At 26.6% G+C, this 21,581-nt stretch overlaps 2 protein-coding genes across 2 annotated transcripts; both read right to left on the bottom strand.

The window, feature by feature from the left end:
* Positions 1-3,685: 3,685 nt before the first annotated feature.
* On the bottom strand, positions 3,686-6,839 carry LOC145966418 (juvenile hormone acid O-methyltransferase-like). Its single transcript, XM_083090465.1, has 5 exons — positions 6,656-6,839; positions 6,390-6,561; positions 4,246-4,378; positions 4,029-4,176; positions 3,686-3,882 (listed from the first exon to the last, which is right to left on the bottom strand). The coding sequence occupies exons 1-5, from the start codon at positions 6,837-6,839 to the stop codon at positions 3,686-3,688; spliced, it is 834 nt and encodes a 277-aa protein (XP_082946591.1).
* Positions 6,840-14,900: 8,061 nt separating this feature from the next.
* LOC145967268 (juvenile hormone acid O-methyltransferase-like) lies at positions 14,901-18,077 on the bottom strand. Its single transcript, XM_083091986.1, has 5 exons — positions 17,876-18,077; positions 17,608-17,779; positions 15,502-15,634; positions 15,265-15,412; positions 14,901-15,091 (listed from the first exon to the last, which is right to left on the bottom strand). Exons 1-5 carry the CDS (start codon positions 18,057-18,059, stop codon positions 14,901-14,903), a joined length of 828 nt encoding a protein of 275 aa, XP_082948112.1. The 5' UTR covers positions 18,060-18,077.
* Positions 18,078-21,581: the final 3,504 nt, after the last annotated feature.

Raw genomic sequence — 21,581 nt, 5'->3', positions numbered from 1 at the left:
TAAAATAATAATAATAACTATATTAATAAAATAATAATAAAATAAAAAAATAAAAAAATAATAATAATAACTTGTGTGTGTGTGTGTGTGTGTGTGTGTGTGTGTGTGTGTGTGTGTGTATATACATATACATATAATCCTATAATATAATAATAAACATACATACTCTAACATGTATACAGGGTAGGCCATTTTAATTTACGCACTGAAATATCTCAAGATCCATAAGTTTAAGACAAAAATGTTTGAGACAAAAGTTGTATGGTTTCGAGTGGGACATAAGATGGTGCCATTAGTTTGACCCTATATATAATTGTTAATTGCAAATTACATATTTTTTCTTCGAAACAACTATGTGTTTTCTTTACACCAATTGATTCCTCTCATTATTTTGTGCATAAAAGTATTAAGGTGAGATAATCGAAAAATGAATATTTTACAAGATATTTTACGGTTTATGTAAAATTAAGAAATTATTTCAAGCCTCATAACTCGAAAAGTACATGAAAACTAACTTAATTATAGTGTTTTGGAAAGCTCTCGAGATGAGATGCAAGAATATGCAAAAGCATATAGGGTATCCCGTTTAAAAAGTTGGAGGTGACCTTCAGGTGACTCTTCAAGGTCAAACTAATGGCACCATCTTATGTCCCCCTCGAAACCATACAACTTTTGTCTGAAACATTTTTGTCTTAAACTTATGAATTTTGAGATATTTCAGTGCGTAGATTAAAATGGCCTACCCTGTATATATATATATGTCTCTCTCTCTCTCTCTCTCTCTCTCTCTCTCTCTCTCTCCTTTCCTTCTTTTTTTCTTCTTCCTCTCTCTTTTTCTCTCTCGTATATACACGCAAACATATATACACATATACATGTACATACATTCATATATTTAAAAGATTAATATTATATATTTGTATAACATTATTAATATTGATATTAAAAAAAGAAAGAAGAGTTTTATTTTTCTATAACTTCAAAAATTAAATTTGCGTAATTTCTTTTCAATAAGAAAAAAATATGTATGTATATATATATACACTCAAAGTACAAAGACTCTTATGGACATTATAAAATTAACAATGCACTTCAAATCTGCATTTTGTGTGTATTGTGTGCATGTTTCTTATTTTATTTATAATATATTTCATTTTTCATTGAAATTGTTATATTTATCTATTGAGCAATATGTTATTAATATTAGAATAAAATTTGATCAAGAATACATTTTTCATTCATATACATTTATTATTATTTGGTTATTAGGAAAGCTATCAAAATAATTGTTATTACATATCAATATATATAAATGAATTATAAATAAAATCCTATTCTTATAAAATATTTTAATTTCAATAAATAAAATTGTATAGAAATTATATAATACAAATAACAATTATAATATATAATTAAAGTGAAGAATGTGTGTGTGTATATGTGTTTGTTTCAGAATAATAAGTGATTAGTGCAGATATATAAATAATAATATTTACCCGCATAAACAATACAAAGCGGGTATCTTACGTCATAAAAACTTCACATATACTACATCATAAAATACTATCAATAATACATATAAGCATAGTTTCATCTAATCAAAGCATGCAATAAATATTCATAAATGTTCATCTATTAGATAAAAAATGTAATTATTTGATAAAATATTGCAACTATAATAAAAGCACAATTTGTACAAGCTGTTTATATCTAAAATAAATTGTTTCATTGTTAAAATCATTGATGAATGTATTGTTAATGAGAATGTTAATTTGACTCTTTCGAGATATGGATGAAACCTGTAATTAGCATTTCGTAATAGGCAAAGATAAGTTAATAAATTTTAAGATTACATATAATAATAAATTTTGGTAAAATGTTATTTAAATATCATGTTAGAAATATAATAATAGTTATGCATTTGACACTATATTTATATTCAAAATTAAATAATACGTCTTTATGTATATCCCTAAAAAAATATGCATTATTTATGCGTTATATTGTATGTCAATTCAGGAAAATTTGATAATATGACAATATAATTTAACAATTATTTTAAATTATTTTTTACAGTAAAAATTAAGTAGTTCCAGAAAATGGTAATTTTTAGTTTTCAAATTAAAACTTATGTTAAAAGAAATTTTTTTGGAACTGTACTTAAAAAAAGACATTTTTATATATTAAACTTGTTTTCTATTTTTTATTTTAAGATTTGAATCAAAATATATTTAAAAATTAAATCAAAATTAGCAAATTAGAGCCATAGCGGTAATTAGAGAAGGAAGACATAACATTTTATTATGGAATCATTCGAGCCAATTTTCAATTTTATTTAATTTTTAAAATTATATTTTTGAGAATTGTTAAATACAATTTATATGGTATATGATATATATCGTATTCATTCAATTTGGGGACATTTCATATATTATGAGCGGAATTAGTAATAATTATAACTGACTATTTATTTGGGAATTTATTAATTTAATATAACTAATTCTATTTTATTGTATCTGATTGGCGATGTAAATATTATTGAATTCAATTAGTGAGTTTGGTGACGGTTTGGTGATAATTCGTACATGAGTGGGATTAGTAATAATTATTGATATTTATTTGCGAAATTTATTAATTTAATAGATTTAAAATATATTTAAAAATAATGTGTGTTTGATTGATGCTGTGATGATGTGAGTCAAGTGTAGTTGTGAGTGAATATTAAGTTTATTTAGTTCATATATCCTGAGCGAGATTTATTAGTAATATTTTAAAGTATTTTATTCAGACTGTTAGAAGAAGTTACTTTATGTGAATTCAATTTTTTTATAAAAAAACAGAAAAAACGTCAGCAACGTTAGAAAGTTTTGATTGATTACCAAAAGATATCAAATATCGCAATGCGGTAATTAGAAATGTCTTACGATAGTTATGTAAATGACAGTATTTTTGTAAAACGATGTGTTTTTTATAATTTTAATAGCGTTATTTTACAATTTATAATAAAGTTAATGTTTGCTCTATTGACATTTTAATGATTTTTCTATAAAAAGATAACATTTGATAAAAGACTTAAATTCTATATAAAAAAGCTAAATTTTAGAACAGACACTATGATTGTACATATGTAAATATGTGTGAATGTGTGTGTGCGCGTGCGCGCGTGTGTGTGTGTGTATGCAATTTTTAATAAGATTCTTAAAATAAAATATAATCGTTTTAATAAAATGTTAAATATATTAAATATATTTATCTCTCTCTTTCTCTCTTTAAAATTATATTGTAATACGACATAACTATTAAGAAATATTATCTTAAAAAATTGTGTGTTCAAATATTTAAAAATGTAAATTAAAATTATAAACATAACTTTATTTTAAATGATAATAAATTTAATGAGTAAGTGATATTTAGTTTTTAATTTTTAGTACATGATTTTATAACTTAGTTTCTAATTTTTATTATTTATAAACAACTAAATACCTAAAAATAAAAGATGTCTAAATATTTAATGACTAAAAATTAGATATCATTTATTTGTTGTATTTATTAACAGAGATTATATTGACAATATTGAAGAATTTTTAAATTATCATAAAAATACTTTATTCATTTTTCAATTTGTAATTATAATGCATTTATAAATTGCATTTATTTATGCAATTTTGTTATTTATTAATTGGATTTATTTATATACAACTTTTTCTGCATAAACTATTAAGATTTTGTATAGATCTATAAAATTTGTTTGTTCCTGATTATTCTGTATTGTTTTACAAGCAAGCTTTCTTTTCATAAATTCACGTGTAAATTCACTCTTGAATTCTTCTATCTGATCATGTGGCATTTTGTCCAAAAATGGGTAGATAGATATTATAGATGCTATCGAAATAATCGAGATTAGATTAAATTACTAGAATTAAATTAAATTAAGATTTAAATAAATAAGAAAAGATTGAGCAAACTTGTGTGATAATAATTACATAAAGCATAAAATCTAATTTTTATATTTTTTTAAAACAACTTACATATAAAATTGTGTAAATTTTTGGAGGAATATGTCACTTCTCGAAGACTGCAATGGCAAACATCAAATCCAATACTTTTAAGTAATTTCCTCAGTTCTTTATGAGGAGAGATTGAATCATTAAATGGTGAAACGTAGTTTCTGACATCCTATGTAAGAGTAATAATTAAGCGTCTATAATTGCAAAATTGATGAAACATGAAAATAATAAGATTTACTTGTATGTATGATGCAAAACGAATATCTTGAGCCAAAATTTTCATAATTTCATATATATCATGAGATGCTACTATAAGTATAAGAATATTTCCACCAGGTCGAATCATATGGAAAATATTCTCAAACGCTTGTCTGTTAAAAAAGAATAGATAAATATGTATATTTAATTTTCGAAGCTTTTATGTTTATTGCGCGGTTATTTTATTTTTAGTTTCAATTTTTAATAAGATTCTTAAAATAAGATATAACTATTTTAATAAGATATTAAATTAATATATTAAACTCTTATTTCTTTCTCTTTAAATTTATGTTATAATGCGATAGAATTGTTAAAAAATATTATAAAAATAATTGTATATCTTAAAATATTTAAAAATTTATGTTTTTTATAAGCAAAACTTTATTTTAAATAATTAAATATTAGGCTGGGGAGAAAGTAATTCGAGTCATGGATAAATGGCGATACAGCGTGCAATAATAATTTTTGTTAATAACTTTTGTTTTGTTTTTTTGAGGTTGTCTATCCTACATTAAAATTACTGCAAGACAAGTCTTTTTGTCTGTCATAAATGTATGTTTATTTTGATTTAACAAGATGCTAAATAAAATCTATATTCGTCATTGCCTGCTTATATTTTTCAATTTGAAAAAAAAATGCTGCCGAAGTCAAACGACTGATTTGTAAGCCATATGAAAAGAATGCTGTCTATATGAAGGATGGTTTAAACACTTCAAAAGTGAAAATTTTCGAAGACAAACCGCGTCTTGGATAGTCAATGGAGGTGCAAATAGGAGATTTGGAGGCGTTAAAAGAAGATTCGGTACAATCGACATCAAACAGTTATCGCTGAGATCTACAACCAGTTTAAATGCGACATTGCTCGATAAATAGTCATTATATACCTCAAACCGATTTAAGGCCATCCTTCTATAAAAACAATGCTCAATCTCATACCGCTGCAATTATCGTGAACATCTTATTCGACTTCGATTAGGAAGTCCTCTTGCATCCTGCCTATTCTTCAGATGGGGCACTTTTAAATTATTACCTATTTCGATGTAGTACAATTTGAAAGGACGACGCTTTCGAAATATAGCCGAAATCGAGAAATTAAAGAATTCTTTTCAATAAAGGAGATAGCCTTTTATCAATACGGAATTCAACTTTTGCCTGAAAGATGGCAGAAAATAGTAGAATCATACGGCAATTATTTTAATTGAAAAAAATGTTGCGATCATTTCTTTTTAATATATATTTTTCAGAAAAAAATCTAAATTATTTTCTCCACAGCCTAATATAATTAACAAGTGATATTTAGTTCTTAATTTTTATTACACGATATTTACAACCCTGATAGTTAGTTTTTAATTTTTATTATTTAAAAATATTACGTATTATAAACTAAAATTAAGTATCACGTATTCATTGCATTTATCAGAGACAATCTTGACGAACATTGAAGAATTTTTGAAACATCATAAAAAGTATATTATTCATTATATGTATATTTAGCTTATTATAAATTGAAATAAAATTATTATATGAATTACAGTTTTAGACTTTCAATTTATAATTACAATATTACATTTTTATCAGAGACAGTATTGATTTTGAACATATTTTTTACAATTATATGTTATATCTATAATAATGTTTTCTTCCGATTTTATAAAATTTTTTGCACGTTATATAATTTGCGACAGAATGCAAGATAGAATTCTATTTATTGTATATGTAACACATAAAATACAAGTGATATATATTTAATATGATTATTCTTTTTATTTAATAAAATTAGAATTTATTATCTTTAATTTTGTCATGACTATAGTTATGATTATAATCATGACTATAGTCTAAATGAGATAATTTAAAATGACTTTTAATTTGCAAAACATTTAAATATAATTAATTGGTTGATTCAATATTTACATTATGTAAAATGATAATTGAAGATTTATCAACAACTTTTACAATTTCAATGTTGATTCAATCAGAATTTCAATTTTATTTCAAGATTTGGATGTTAACTAGTTCGATATTAATTATATGTTTCTGATTGCCTAAGAATCAAAGAATCGCAATTATTTAAGACACCGTGATCGCGGCTTAGTCCATATTTATTTAAAAATTTTAACTTACCTAATATTATAACACCAATTTAAAGTGTGAAATGAAAATATATGATCAAATTCAGAAATATATTTTTCAGGCAAATTTTTAGTTTGGATATCTAACACTTCGAATTTGAGTTGTTTTTCATTAGAATATGTTTTTTTTGCAAATTCGATCATATTTTCCGAAATATCGGTACCTACAAAATATGCAATTATTGAATTAAATAATAACTTATGTAATAAATGTATGTGTATTGTTATAAGCGTTATTCTATGTGTATGTTTTCTTACCTGTTATTATTGCATTTGGATTTAAAGCTGGTAAGAGGATATCTTTTGTTATATCTCCGGGCCCACAACCAATATCCATACATTTACCAGACATTTGTGCTATATCTTCTTCAAATTCGTCGATTATATTTAATATCCTCAGTTTTTGCATATCGTCACAAGAAGCATATTCTTTCGCATTCATTATTTTCACAAGTTTGAATGTATCTCTATTTTATAACTTGTATAGTTCGAGACTATTTCAAGAGACAGTCTTATATAGGTACTCTGCTATATGGTAGGGATACAGATTACGAAAATGTGGAGTGCCTTCCTCTTTCCAGGAAATTTATCAATGACGAAAAAAATTGAATGAGTTTGCATTTTTAATTTATTTTTTATTCTATTTGTTTACTATTAGTAATAATTAACTAATAGTAATAAAATAATATTTTTAGACTATTCAAAGCAATATTTTCACTGTTTTATATGCACAGTTATAATAAAATTTAATTTACAAAAATATTTATATAATCATATTTTTAAAATATCAATAATTATGAAAATATAAAAACTACAATAACAAATAATTAATTTTAATTATTATAAAATTCGTTTCTTTGAAATTAATTGTGGACTAGTAAAAAGCAAATTATAATATTTATGACAAATAAAATCATATTATTAAAGTATAAAGAATAAATAAGTTATTAAAATATTATTAAAAGTTAAATATATAAATATATTTATTATTACAAAATTTAAACAAGGTTTATTTGAAATTAAATGTAACAGTTAATAAGTGTAATAGATATTTTTGTTAGCAAAGTAAATACAGTACAAGAATATTGGTAAAAAAGCTTTGTGAAATAATACAAAACTATTATGTATTATGTATATTTTTATTAATAAGAATATGAATTGATTTCTGCAAATGATAAGTAAATATTTCTTTGGTTCAATCATTTATAGATAACGTTATTTCAAGATGTTTAAATTTCTTTGAATACTTGTTAACAATTTACTTATCGCTGTTATCATTTCTCAAATAAAAGCAAACTTGTACTATTTATTTTTTAATTATTAAAAATGTCAGACTCGTGAATATAAAATTAAAAGTATAAATTGGTATAAGTGGCAATGCGAGTCTAGTGTCGAAATTATTACACTGCTATTTATTGTACAAACGACAATCATATAAGAAAATACATATAATAAATATACATTTGAATAAGTTACGAACGTTTCGACCCTATTTTTGGGTCATCTTCAGCGCAAATTTAAACTAAGTAATGAAATAATACAAAATTGGAGTCAAGCATACGAGTGTTGTCTAAAAATACGTTTCAGTTGAATGATGCGGTATCTCATTGTTGTTTTGACGATGTCTGCAATTTAAACAACCTGAATCTGTCAGCAAATAAAATACATCAAACCGAACAACAGTTTGAATTGATACAATTTTTATTTATTTTTATTTATTTTTTATTTATTTACTTTTTATTTATGTGTGTGTGTGTGTGTGTATATATATATTTTTTATTTGTATATGTACATATTATATATACAGGGTGTCCCAGACCACCTGTACACCCCTTTTAAAATGAAAATAAATGGCTTTTATCAAAAATCGCGCACAATTGTTAAGTAAATTGGGTACGCTCTATCAAATGGTGATATGATTCCGACCGGAAGTACGCCATCCGAATCGGAAGTTGAATTTTTTTAGGGGACATGGTACTTTTTTACAGATTCGAATTGTACGTGAAAAAATAAGAAACTTTTGTATCAAACGTTTTTTCTGAAAGTGCCTCTGTCAATCTTAACATTTGAAGTTCATTATTTCATCACAGTTACTTTCAAGGTCAATTTTAAGATTATGGGACACCCTGTATATATATATAAAAAACTTGAATTCTACGTAAAAAAGATAAATTTTCAGAATAGATTCTGTGATTGTATATGTATATATATACATATACAATCACAGAATCTATTCTGAAAATTTATCTTTTTTACGTAGAATTCAAGTTTTTTATATATATATACAGGGTGTCCCAGATATATATATATATATATATATATATATATATATATATATATACACATATGCAATCACAGAATCTATTCTGAAAATTTATTTTTTTTACGTAGAATTCAAGTTTTTTATCAAATCTTTTTATGAAAAAATAATTAAAATAGAGCAAACATTATATATATATATATGTGCATGCAATTTTTAATAAGATTCTTAAAATAAGATAAGTAACTCCATTTTAATAAAATTAATTAAATTAATATATTAAACTCTTTCTTCTCTCTTTTTAAAATTATGTGTAATGCGAATAAACTGTTAAGAAATATTATAAAAATAATTGTGTTAAAATATTTAAAAGTATACATTAAAATTACAAACTTAATTTTATTTTTAATGATAATAAACGTAATGAGTGATATTTTTAACTTTAAATTTTTAGTACATGATTTTATAAATATGATATATTTATTTTTTAATTTTTAATTTTTATTATTTATAAATATCACAAAACTAAAAACTGGATATCACTTAATCATTATATTTATTATCAGAGAAAATATATTGATAACATTGAAGGATTTTTTACCATCATAAAAAATATCTTATGCATTGCATATGTAGCTCATTATAAATTTAAATAAAATTACAGTTTTTATCAGTTTTAGAATTTTTTAACTTATAATTATAATATTGCATTCATTTGTGCAATTCTCAAATGTTTGTCTATTTAACAAAAAAAAGGATATAATTTATTTTCGAAGCTTTCATGTTTATTGCGCAATTTTTAGTTTGAATTTTTAATGAAATTATTAAAATATAAGATAAGACTATTTTAATAAAATATTAAATTAATATATTATACTCTTAAATTAATATATTCTACTTCTTTCTCTTTAAATTTATAATGAGATAGAATTGATAAGAAATATTATAAAAATAATTGTGTTGGAATATTTAAAAAATTTACATTACAAACTAAACTTTATTTAAAATAATAATAAATATAATGAATAAGTGATATTTTTAATTTCTAATTTTTGATACCATATTTATAAATATGATATTTAGTTTTTAATTTCTATTATTTATAAATATTACTTATTAAAAACTAAAAGTTAAGTATCATGTATTGCATTTATCAGAGACAATATTGAACATTGAAAAATTTTTGAAACATCATAAAAAGTATTTCATATATAAGTATTTCATTATATATATATATATATATATATATATATATATATATATAGCGCATTATAAATTAATATAATATTATTATATAATTGTTAATTGCAAATTACATATTTTTTCTTAAAAACAACTATGTGTTTTCTTTACACCAATTGATTCCTCTCATTATTTTCTACATAAAAGTATTAAGGTAAGATAATCGAAAAAGGAATATTTTACAAGATATTTTACGGTTTATGTAAAATTAAGAAATGATTTCAAGCCTTATAACTCAATAAGTACTCGAGGGAAAAATATTTTATTATAGTGTTTTGGAAAGCCCTCGAGATAAGCTATAAGAATATGTAATAAAAAATAGAGAGTTCCGTTTGAAGAAATTGACGGTGACCTTCATGTGACCTTCAAATAACTCTTCAAGGTCAAACCAATGGTACCATGTTATGTCCCCCTCGAAGCCATATAACTTTTGTCTGAAACACTTTCTAGTAAAACTCTTCCTTATCGAGATATTTGACCGTGTCCAGACTTTTTTAACACCCAGTATATGTAATAAAGTTTGGATATCTAATACTTCGAATTTGAGCTGTTTCTCATTAGAATGTGTTTTCTTTGCAAATTCGATCATATTTTTCGAAATATCGGTACTTACAAAATATTCAATTATTGAATTAAATAATAACATAAAGGAATAAAACAATTTAAATTAATTGCTTATAGAAACTAAGGTGAATCCATTGAATAACAATCAAAAATTATGAGGAAAAAGGCTATAAGGATCAAACAAAAACGCAATAATTAAAGTGAATGATCGTAAATATATAATTATAATTAAGACAATGTCTATTAAAGCATATTTCGGCTTATTTCAGACTCTCCAATTGAATAATACACTAAAACATGATAACAGTTAAATAGAATGACATACCATCTCTAACAAAAATAAATATAAAGCTTAAAATTGTTTGTACATACTGTTGTTAAAAAATAAAATAAGATCGAGAAAGTTAGAAATAAGTTTCGCCGTGATAAATCGAAAGGTCAAATACAATGACAATAAGTATGCGCATTTTTTACAAACGAACATTGAGAAATATTCAATAGCCGCACGTAAACGCACTGTACGAAACATTTATTACAATGCAATGGGTAATCTTTATACGGATAATCGCTCACCTTCTATGACTGACAAAAATTATTCTTTGGTTCTAAAAACTTTTTCATCGGTTCGAAAAATTCTTTGATCAAGTGACACATGATTATTGGCACACGATTGGCATATGAAGAGTGAGGCGAGAGGATGCTGCGCAATTTTCTCTTGTAGGATGTTTGGAGCTTAATCAAAGAATTTTTCGAACTGAAGAAAAAGTTTTTGGAACTGAAGAATAATTTTTGTTAGTCATAGGAGATAAGCATTTTGCAAAGATTACAATGCATTATAATGAATGTTTCATACATTGCGACTGTTGAATATTTTCTCAACGTTCGTTTGTAAAAAATGCGCAGACTTATTCATTATTCATTATATATTCACGTTCATTATATTCGACTTTTCCATTTATCACTTATCTCTATTTAATCTTTTCAATCTTATTTTATTTTTTAAATTTAATAATTAGAGATTTGGCTCAAGTAATCAAAAAATTAAAAAGAAAATGGCATAAGAGCCAACGCGCGGTAGTTGGAGCGCAGAGAAGCAATAACACTTCTTTCTTTTTTCAATATTAGTTTATTAAAAAACATATAATAACAAAAAGCGAACGTTTCGGATCATCTTTTGATCCTTCTTCAGCGCGATGTTAACAATATATATTACAGATAGTGACGCGTTACATTAAACGAATTTGTTTTCGACGCGTAGGTGACGCTAAATTCCATCCCACGGAGGTCTAGTAAGCGCTCTGCTTCCAACAATCAATTAAATATACTATAGTTATGCTATGCTACGTCACAGCAGATCTAACAAATCGAGTAAAAATAATAAAATAAATACCGAAAGATATTATACGTAAATAAGCTTTTTCGCTTAAATTAATAGTTAGAAGCATGGCTCACCAGATTCCGCGCTTTTTACAATTAATAATATAGTATGCCGCTGTGCGCCTCATGTCGATTCGAGATTCGATGACGAACTGTATAAATATGTCCTCGGTTGTCAGGACGTAAACATGGACTCAACCAAGGACATGCGCAGTTGACTCAACGATAACAAACATACCGACGCGTGAACGAACGCCTCATATTTTCGATAAATTATCGATTATCGTCGCAAATGTATGATGCAAGCCCTCTGTATCACTCTGCAAGTTTAAGCTATTTTTTTGGCGCTTGATAAACAGCATTTCAGAGACAAGCCTTTTGCCCAACGAGGACTCCCTGTCCAAAATCTCAGATTCTTCCCAATTAAAATCATGACCGAATTCTAGTCTGTGATTAGTTATAACCGAAGGTTGTGACGTATTTCGTCAAATGTGATTTCGGTGTTCAGAAATTCGTTTTTTTAACTGTCTGCTAGTTTGGCCGACATATGACGCATCGCAATCATTGCACGAGACTTTATACACTACATTGTTATACGAATCTTTTGGCATTATGTCTTTATGGACCTTGACAAAATTACGAAGTTTATTTAAGCCAAAATAAGAAACTCCCATGTCATGATTACGAAGAACTCGCTTAAATTGTTCCGAAAACGTTGGAATGTATGGGATTGTAAAATATGAAGAGGGTCTTTTCTCAGGGTGGTCCTTGTCGGGCTCCAAGCCTGTCCGATTCAAGGCCAATAGCAACTTCAGACGCTCTCGTATTACATGGAAAATGTAAAATAGAGGATAGCCATTGTCCAAGAGGACGCCGACTATCAGTTCAAAGTTTTTTTGATGGAATCTCGGATGCGATAATAAAAAGGCACGATCCACCAATCCTACGATTGTTCCCCTCTTATGGCATAGTGGATGATTCGACTTATAATTTAGATATTTCCCGGAAAAAGTAGGTTTGTGATACCAATCGAATTCAATTAAATTATTGTTCACGATTATCGTAACATCAAGAAAATTAAGTTTATTATCAACTCCCTCCTCCAATGTGAACTGAAGCCTTGGGTGAAAAGAGTTGAAGATACCCAAGACCTCATTGAACATAGAAGAGGGAGCCGCCAAAGCTATATCATCCACATACCTAGAATGGTAGATTGAAGGGAACTCGTCCAATTGCTTTATTTTCCAAATTGCAGAGTGATATCGGCAATGATGGGGGATAGGGGAGAGCCCATGGGAGTTCCGAATGTTTGTTGGTATATTTTTCCATTAAAAGTGAAGAAAGTAGAATTTAATATAAACCGAACTGCAGTCAAGAATTCGTCGCGGGGAATGCTACACTTTTCTTTTATTAAACACCATCTCTCTGAGACGCTATCCAACGCTAAATCTAATGGGATGTTAGTAAAAAGAGAAACAACATCCAATGATAGTAATTTAAAGTGGTCATTTAACTGTACACCTGATAGTTTTTTGACTAATTCAAAGCTATTGGCAACATGACTATGTGCCCTAGGGATAGCGTCATAGATGATGTTATGTAAAAATGCAGCTAATTGGTATAGGGAAGTGTTGATTGAGGAGACAATCACCCTAAATGGGCAGTTCGGTTTATGAATTTTTGGTAATCCATAGGCTCTCGGTAACACACCATCAGTGCAGTTCAAACGCTTGTAAGTCATATCGGAAATGTAGTTATGATTTTTCCATCTCACTAGCAACTCATGGAGACCATTAATCATTTTTCTAATCGGATTTTTACTTAAAATCAAATAGGTGCTTTCGTCACTAAACATATCTGTCATCTTTTTTAAATAAATTTCCCTGTCAAGGGCAACCGTGACATTTCCCTTATCCGCTCTTGTAAAAATAACGTTGGGATTTTCCCGTAGGAATTTTTTTGTAAAGTTTGCCGCGCGAATAAGTGTCTCATCCTCCTCCGACACACCAAAAGAGTGGCCAGCCATCTTATTAATTATTGGGGCAGAGCGGTTCCTGATAGTAATTTGATCAATCGGAAGCCTTCTAATGTTATGTTCAATATTTTTGACCATTTCAACTATTGCCTTTTCATTACTTCCAATTGGTAAGCAAAAATTATCCCCTAGTTGTAACAGGCCTTGGACCTCTCCCGGAATGTCGGCGGAGGAAAGATTAATGAACCACCCATCAACCAAATCGAGAGCGGAAGGCGCTTCCTCGCGGTTAAAAACAGAAGGACTAAGGTCGATCATCACGGAAGTCATATTTGATTTTGAAGAAAGAAGTGTTATTGCTTCTTTGCGCTCCAACTACCGCGCGTTGGCTCTTATGCCATTTTCTTTTTAATTTTCTTATTTTTTAACAACAGTATGTACAGACAATTGCTTTGAGCTTTATATTTGTTTTTGTTACACCCAGTCTACAATGAGTCATTAGTTGTCATGAGTCGTTATTCTTAAGTAAATTGACCAATTACAAAATTATTTTTGAAATAATCGATTGTACATACTATACGACTGATTGTCTATACATACTGTTGTTAAAAAATAAAATAAGATTGAAAAGATTAAATAGAGATTTTAGACTAGGCATTAGAAATGGTAGGGCATTCTACTTAACTGTTATCATGTTTTAACGTATTATTCAGAAGAATCTGAAATAAACCGAATATGCTAAACGTATATGCTTTAATAGACATTGTCTTAATTATATATTAGTAATTATATATTTACGAACATTTGCTCTAATTATTACGTTTTTGTTTGGTCCTTGTAGCTTTTTTCGTATATCTTTTGATTATTTATAAATATTACATATTATATAAAAACTAAAAACTGGATATCACTTAATCATTATATTTATTAACAGAGAAAATATATTGACATTGAAGGATTTTTTACCATCATAAAAGATATCTTATGCGTTGCATATCTAACTCATAAATTGAAACAAGATTACAGTTTTTATCAGTTTCAATTTTTCAATTTATAATTATAATATTGCATTTATTTATGCAATGTTATACAATTTTTCGTGCATAAACTATTAAGATTGTGTATAGATCTATAAAATTTGTTTGTTCCTGATTATTCTGTATTGTTTTACAAGCAAACTTTCTTTTCATAAATTCACGTATAAATTCATTCCTGAATTCTTCTTTCTGATCATGTGGCAGTTTGTCCAAAAATGGGCAGATGGCCAATACCGAAACTATCGAAATAATCGAAATGAAATGAAATTATTAGAATTAAATAAGATTTAAATAAACGAAAAAAGATTATTGCAGCAATGTTATGTGATAACAACCATAACACATAAGCATAAAACATAAAATTCATATAAAACATAAAATTTAATTTTTATATATTTTTAAAACAACTTACATAAAAAATCTTGCATATTTTTAGAGGAATATGTCTTTTCTCGAAGACTGCAATGGCAAACATCAAATCCGATACTTTTAAGTACTTTCCTCAGTTCTGTACAAGGAGAGACTGAATCATTAAATGGCGAAATGTAGTTTCTGACATCCTATGTAAACATAACAGTAATAATTAATCTATAGCTACAAATAGCTGCAAATTTACAAAATTGATAAAACGTCAAAATATAAGATTTACTTGTATGTATGATGCAAAACGAATATCTTGAGCAAAAATTTTCATAATTTCATATACATCATGATGTGCCATCATCAATATAAGGATATTTCCACCAGGTCGAATCATACGGTAAATATTCTCAAATGTATGTCTGTTTAACCAAAAAGGAATATATAAATATTATTTATTTTCGAAGCTTTTATATTTATTGCGCAATTTTTAGTTTCAATTTTTAATGAAATTCTTAAAATATAGATAAGAGTATTTTAATAGAATATTAAATTAATATATTATACTCTTACTTTTTTCTCTTTAAATTTATAATGGATAGAATTGATAAGAAATATTGTACAAATAATTGTATATTAAAATATTTAAAAATCTATATTACAAACTAAACTTTATTTTAAATAATAATAAATATAATGAACAAGTAATATTTAATTTTTAAATTTTAATACATTTTAGTACATGATATTTATAAATATGATATTTAGTTTTTAATTTCTATTATTTATAAATATCACATATTAAAAATTAATTATTAAAAAGAAACTAATCATGTAATTCATTTTTACATTTATTATCAGAGACAATATTGACGAGTATATTGAAGAATTTTTTAACCATCATAAAAATTTTTTGCATGATGTATTAGGTGGTAAATTTAATTCTTGCCGGTTTTTCGTCAAAATTGATTTCGTAGGGAAGATGAATAAAAAAAGTAACCAAAGTAATTTCCCCCATTTTCTACTACTTTTCTTACTACTTTTTCCCATCTCTCTGGCAACAGGGCAATCCCACGACGGTAGAACGCAGTGTCTTTTGACGTGATTCGTTCATCCACCCATTTTTGGACTTCTTCGTAACTGGAGAAGTGTGTGTCCGTAAGTGTGTGTTATATCGACTGGAAGAGATGATAATCCGACAGTACCAAGTTTGGAGAGTACGCTGGATGCGGGAGGATTTCCCATTCAAGCTTTAGAAGTGTCTGCTTCACGCTTTTCGCAACATGCGATCGAACGTTATCATGCAAAAGAATGACTTTGCGTTGTTGGCTACGGATGGTCTTTTTTGCATCAACTCGTTACTCAAAGACGGCCATTGAAGTATAATATATAAGAATAGAAAGCGTTAAAGCTTTCGACAACTCTACGGATGGTCTTTTTTGCATCAACTCGTTACTCAAAGACGGCCATTGGAGTATAATATATAAGAATAGAAAGCGTTAAAGCTTTCGACAACTCTAAAAGCGTTTGAGCTTGATTCTCATCGAGCAATTCTTGCAGCTCAACATCTTCAAATTTTTTCGGTTGTCCGAAACGATCTTTATCTTTCACGTCAAAATCACCGTTTCAAAAGCGTTCAAACCAAACTCTACATGTTCTTTCCGATGGAGTTTCATCACACTTCGGATAATAAGCGATGCGTTTCAGCTGCGGTTTTCTTGAGGTCGAAGTAGTGAAGAAGCACATGGCGGAAAAACAGCTTATCGCGGTTCATTTTCAATCGATTGGAAAATCTCTTTGGCATCGAGAAATGTAACCTGTGACGACTGAATCACTTTCAGCAATGTCTAAACTACAAAAGACATGCGACTTTACCGTCGAAACTCGCCAGCGTCGGAGCCGGCAGCCTCTAATAGCGAGCGGCAGGAATTAAGTTTACCACCTAATATAATTTGAAATAGAATTCAGGATAGAATTCTGTTTATTATATATGTAACACACATAAAACATAAGTGACATGTATTTTGTATGATTATTCTTTAAGTGCTCTATTTAATAAAATTATAATTTTCCCTTAAATTTTGTCATGACTATAATTATGACTATAGTTTACATGAGATCATCTAAAGTGACTTTTAATTTGCAAAGCATTTGGATATAATTAATTGGTTGATTCAATATTTAAAATTATGTTAAAATGATAATCAAAGATTCGTTAAAAGTTTGTACCACTTTGATGTCGATATGATCAGAATTTTAATTTTACTTCAACATTTAGTTTTCGATATTAATTCGACATTAACTACATATTTTTGACTGCTTAAGTCAAATCGCGGTTGTTTAAGATATCGCAACCGACGGCTTGGTTTATATTTACTTAAAAATTTTAACTTACCGAAAATTATAACACCAATTTAAAGCATGAAATGAGAATATATGATCAAATTCAGAAATATATTTTTCAGGCAAATTTTTAGTTTGGATATCTAACACTTCGAATTTGAGCTGTTTCTCATTAGAATATGTTTTCTTTGCAAATTCGATCATATTTTCCGAAATATCGGTACCTACAGAAAACATGCAATTATTGAATTAAATAATAACTTATGTAATAAATGTATATGTATTGTTATAAACGTTATTTTATGTGTATGTTTTCTTACCTGTTATTACTGCATTTGGATTTAAAGCTGGTAAGAGGATATTTTTTGTTATATCTCCAGGCCCACAACCAATATCCATACATTTCCCAGACATTTGTGTTAAATCTTCTTCAAATTCGTCGATTAAATTCAATACATGCTGTTTTTGCATATCGTCACAAGAAGCATATTCTTTCGCATTCATAGTTTTCACAAATTTGAGTGCGTCTCTATTTTATGACTTGTGTAGAGTGTCCAAACTATTTCAAAAGACTGTCTTATATACTCTGAGACATGGTAGGGATACACATTACGAGAATGGTGAATGCATTAAAAACTAAATACATAAATATATTTATCACTTTAAAATTTAAACAAAGTTCATTTGAAATTAAGTTGTCATGGTTAATAAAAGGTATTTATGTTAGGTACTATTTTGTTAGCAAAGTAAATGTAATATAAGAACATTGGCAAATAAAGCTTCAATATAAAATGATACAAAATGATATAAAACTGTTATATAATATATACGTTTTTATTAATTAAAATATGAATTTGATTTCTGCAAACAAAAAGTAAATAAATATTTCTTTAGTTCAATCATTTATAGATAACTTTAAGATTACTTTAAGATATTTCAATTTCTTTGAATGCTTGTTAACTATTTATTTATCGCCGTTATTTTTCAAAGCGAGCATTTTTGAAAACAAAAAAATATCTATTGCCTTATAATATATTGCGTTTTATTATAAGTTTAACTACTTTACTTCAAGTAATAATATAGAGATGTTTATATATGTAAAATAAAATATATTTTTATTTCGAATATATTTATAATTCTTGATATGAGAACGTAATAATTTTTACGAGAAAAAATTATTACATGTAATGAATGACATATTGAAATCATACAAAACATGTGTACATGTATATGTGTTAAATGGAGAAATTTTACTATTATTTTACTAACATAATTCTTATATTTCACAATGTCCATTAGTTATAATAGTCTTAAAAAAAAAGATAAGTCATACTTAATACTCATAATTAATAAATACGTTATACTTGAAATTTTCATAAATACATATATGTTTATCAAATGGCATACATTTTTGTAAATTTGCTGAAAAATATAAATTTTAAAAATATAATAATAGCATTCTTATAATTAAAAAAATATATTTTAAAATTTAAGAGATTGAAAATGTTGTGTAATTAATTGATTCAATTTTAATGCAAAATAGACATTTAATCAATATAATATTCAATTTTATATAATCAATTTAATCGAAATATCTTCTACACATGTTAATATCAAAAAGCCAGCGGAAATTTTTAGAAAATTGTGCATATTGCTTATTTATCTGACTTATATAATAACTTTACATACTAATCTAATTATATTGCACTCATAATTATACTACACTCTAAAAGTATATAAAAAAATTTTTCATATTTATGTATAAGACTTTGATAATGATAATATAGATTCATTTATTATAGATAACATAAATTCATATATAATCTGCGCAATTTCAAAGTTACCGATATTTATATAGAAAAAGAAAATAGTAACCGTGCAAACATTATTGTCTTCCATCCATTAGTCGGAATTCGACAAGTAAATGAAATGAGCAGTGTGATTGAAAATTATACTAAAATCGAATTTTTTAAATTCTTTAAATTTAAAAATGTATCGTTTGTCCATCTTTGTTAGACGCACATTTCTTTTTGGCTTGAAGGATTATATTCTGTAAACATTCATTAATCTAACAATAAATCTCACTCTCATTTATGCCTTTTGCTTGCAAAAATTTGAAACTATACATCTTGAAGCGAACGGAAATTTTGATGTTCTAAAATTTTACTATTCCTCTTCCATTTGTAACAAACTAATGTAACAAACATGCTCGTGATTTCAAAATTGCGCGCATAAATCACATATAATTAACGTCATATGTTTATTATCAGATCACCTATGCGTATATACGTATAAAGTGTTTTCGTATTATTGCACGCGTGCGCGTGCAATGACAGATTATTACAATTAATTAGTTTTATTGAAACAAAAATATCAAAGTATCGAGGTTGTATATAATAATTTTTAATGAAAAGCGTTTGAAGTTGACCACTGCTTTATAAGAGCATTAAAATTGGGTAAATTGCACAATATAGAGATGTATGTGAACCAAAAAGCTAGCGGAAATTTTGATATTCAGAAATTTTTCGATATTTAATATTTTTCTTTCCCCAAATGGCTTTAAAAAAATCTGCTATTAGTTAGATTGTGCGTCAATTCCAAAATATTTTACATATTACAGTCAAAATATTTTACATTTTATAGTCTTATAAACGTCTTATAAATATGGAAACTATTTCGAGAAATATATTTTTACAGTACAATATAATTCTAGCATGCAAATTATTATGTATAATTAATCATATGCACACACACACACACACACACACACACACATATACAGGGTGTCCGATTCGTGAGGGACCAAACGAAAAGTGATGATAGATTGGGTTAAACTAAGAAGAAAAGTCCTCTACCATTTTGCAAAATTCGCAATAATTATTAAGTAATAAGCAAAAATGTCCCGGCGCATGAGAAGCGGTAAACCGCTTGTAGTGTGTGATTATTAAGTGATCAAACGAAAAGTGATGATAGATTGGGTCAAACTGAAAAGAAAAGTTCTCTACCATATTGCAAAATTCGCAATAATTATTAAGTTATAGGCAAAAATGTCTCAGAGTATAAGAAGCGGTAGACAGAACGCTTCTCATGCGCTGAGACATTTTTGCTTATTACTTAATAATTATTGCGAATTGTGCAAAATGGTAGAGGACTTTTCTTCTTAGTTTGACCCAATCTATCATCACTTTTCGTTTGGTCCCTCACGAATCGGACACCCTGTATAATATATAGTAAATATTCAATATACAATACGTTTAATAATCTTTCGATCTAATGGATTGAAACCCATTAGATAGACATTATTACAATGTTTCATGTTTTTAGAGATAAGAAAAAAGGAATAAAAAATAACAATATTTTTAATAATTTTATTTTTTATATAATAGAGAACACATTTGATAGTAAATATTTATAATTCTGGCAACTTTATGTACAATATATGTTTAACTAAGTATTAAGTAAATAAAAACTATTTATGCTTTTTGTTATTATACATCTTTTCTTATTTTACAATACATTTGTATTATAATATCGCAATATATATAATACATAAGAAAACTTTGAAACCTCTTAAAAGTGTATTTCTAAAGAGTTATTGTATCCCTTCAAGTACTAGGGTAATATGAGAAAAAATGTCGACCCAGCCACACAACAATGCACAAAACCGAGAGCGTAATATTCTTTTCGCGAGTAACCATGAAACGATATTTTTTACGGCCCTGAATTTAACAGTAGTGAGGATATTTTGTTAGAGTACATTAGAGCCCTGTACGATCTACTTTTGAGAGGTTCCGGTATAAATATATGTTATTATATACATTTCTTCTGGACTAGATATATGTCATATTATATATAAATAGATATAATAAATTAATAATTCTTACAATTACAATAATTCTATAATAAAATAACAAGACATAATATTTATACGTTTGCAATATGTAATACGAAATTCGTCAAACTATTTTAAGACATTAAAAGTACATTATATATTAATAGCTTTGTCAAATATTAATTTCGAAAGAT

The sequence above is a fragment of the Camponotus vicinus genome, unplaced genomic scaffold (assembly GCF_025532165.1).
Source record: "Camponotus vicinus isolate PSW18456_S1 unplaced genomic scaffold, iyCamVici1.0 SCAF_2, whole genome shotgun sequence".
NCBI lineage: Eukaryota > Metazoa > Arthropoda > Insecta > Hymenoptera > Formicidae > Camponotus > Camponotus vicinus.
This window is presented reverse-complemented; position numbering and strand designations above follow the sequence as displayed.

Excerpts from the sequence above, each read along its gene's own strand:
- LOC145966418 (XM_083090465.1), bottom strand. The coding sequence starts at position 6,839 with ATGAATGCGAAAGAATATGCTTCTTGTGACGATATGCAAAAACTGAGG. Across the intron at positions 6,562-6,655 it reads TCCAAATGCAATAATAACAG|GTACCGATATTTCGGAAAAT; the intron begins GTAAGAAAACAT and ends CATATTTTGTAG. Across the intron at positions 3,883-4,028 it reads AAATTTACACAATTTTATAT|CATCTATAATATCTATCTAC; the intron begins GTAAGTTGTTTT and ends TTATTTCGATAG.
- LOC145967268 (XM_083091986.1), bottom strand. The coding sequence starts at position 18,059 with ATGAATGCGAAAGAATATGCTTCTTGTGACGATATGCAAAAACAGCAT. Across the intron at positions 15,413-15,501 it reads GTTTTGCATCATACATACAA|GATGTCAGAAACTACATTTC; the intron begins GTAAATCTTATA and ends ATGTTTACATAG. Across the intron at positions 15,092-15,264 it reads AAATATGCAAGATTTTTTAT|TTTCGGTATTGGCCATCTGC; the intron begins GTAAGTTGTTTT and ends TTATTTCGATAG.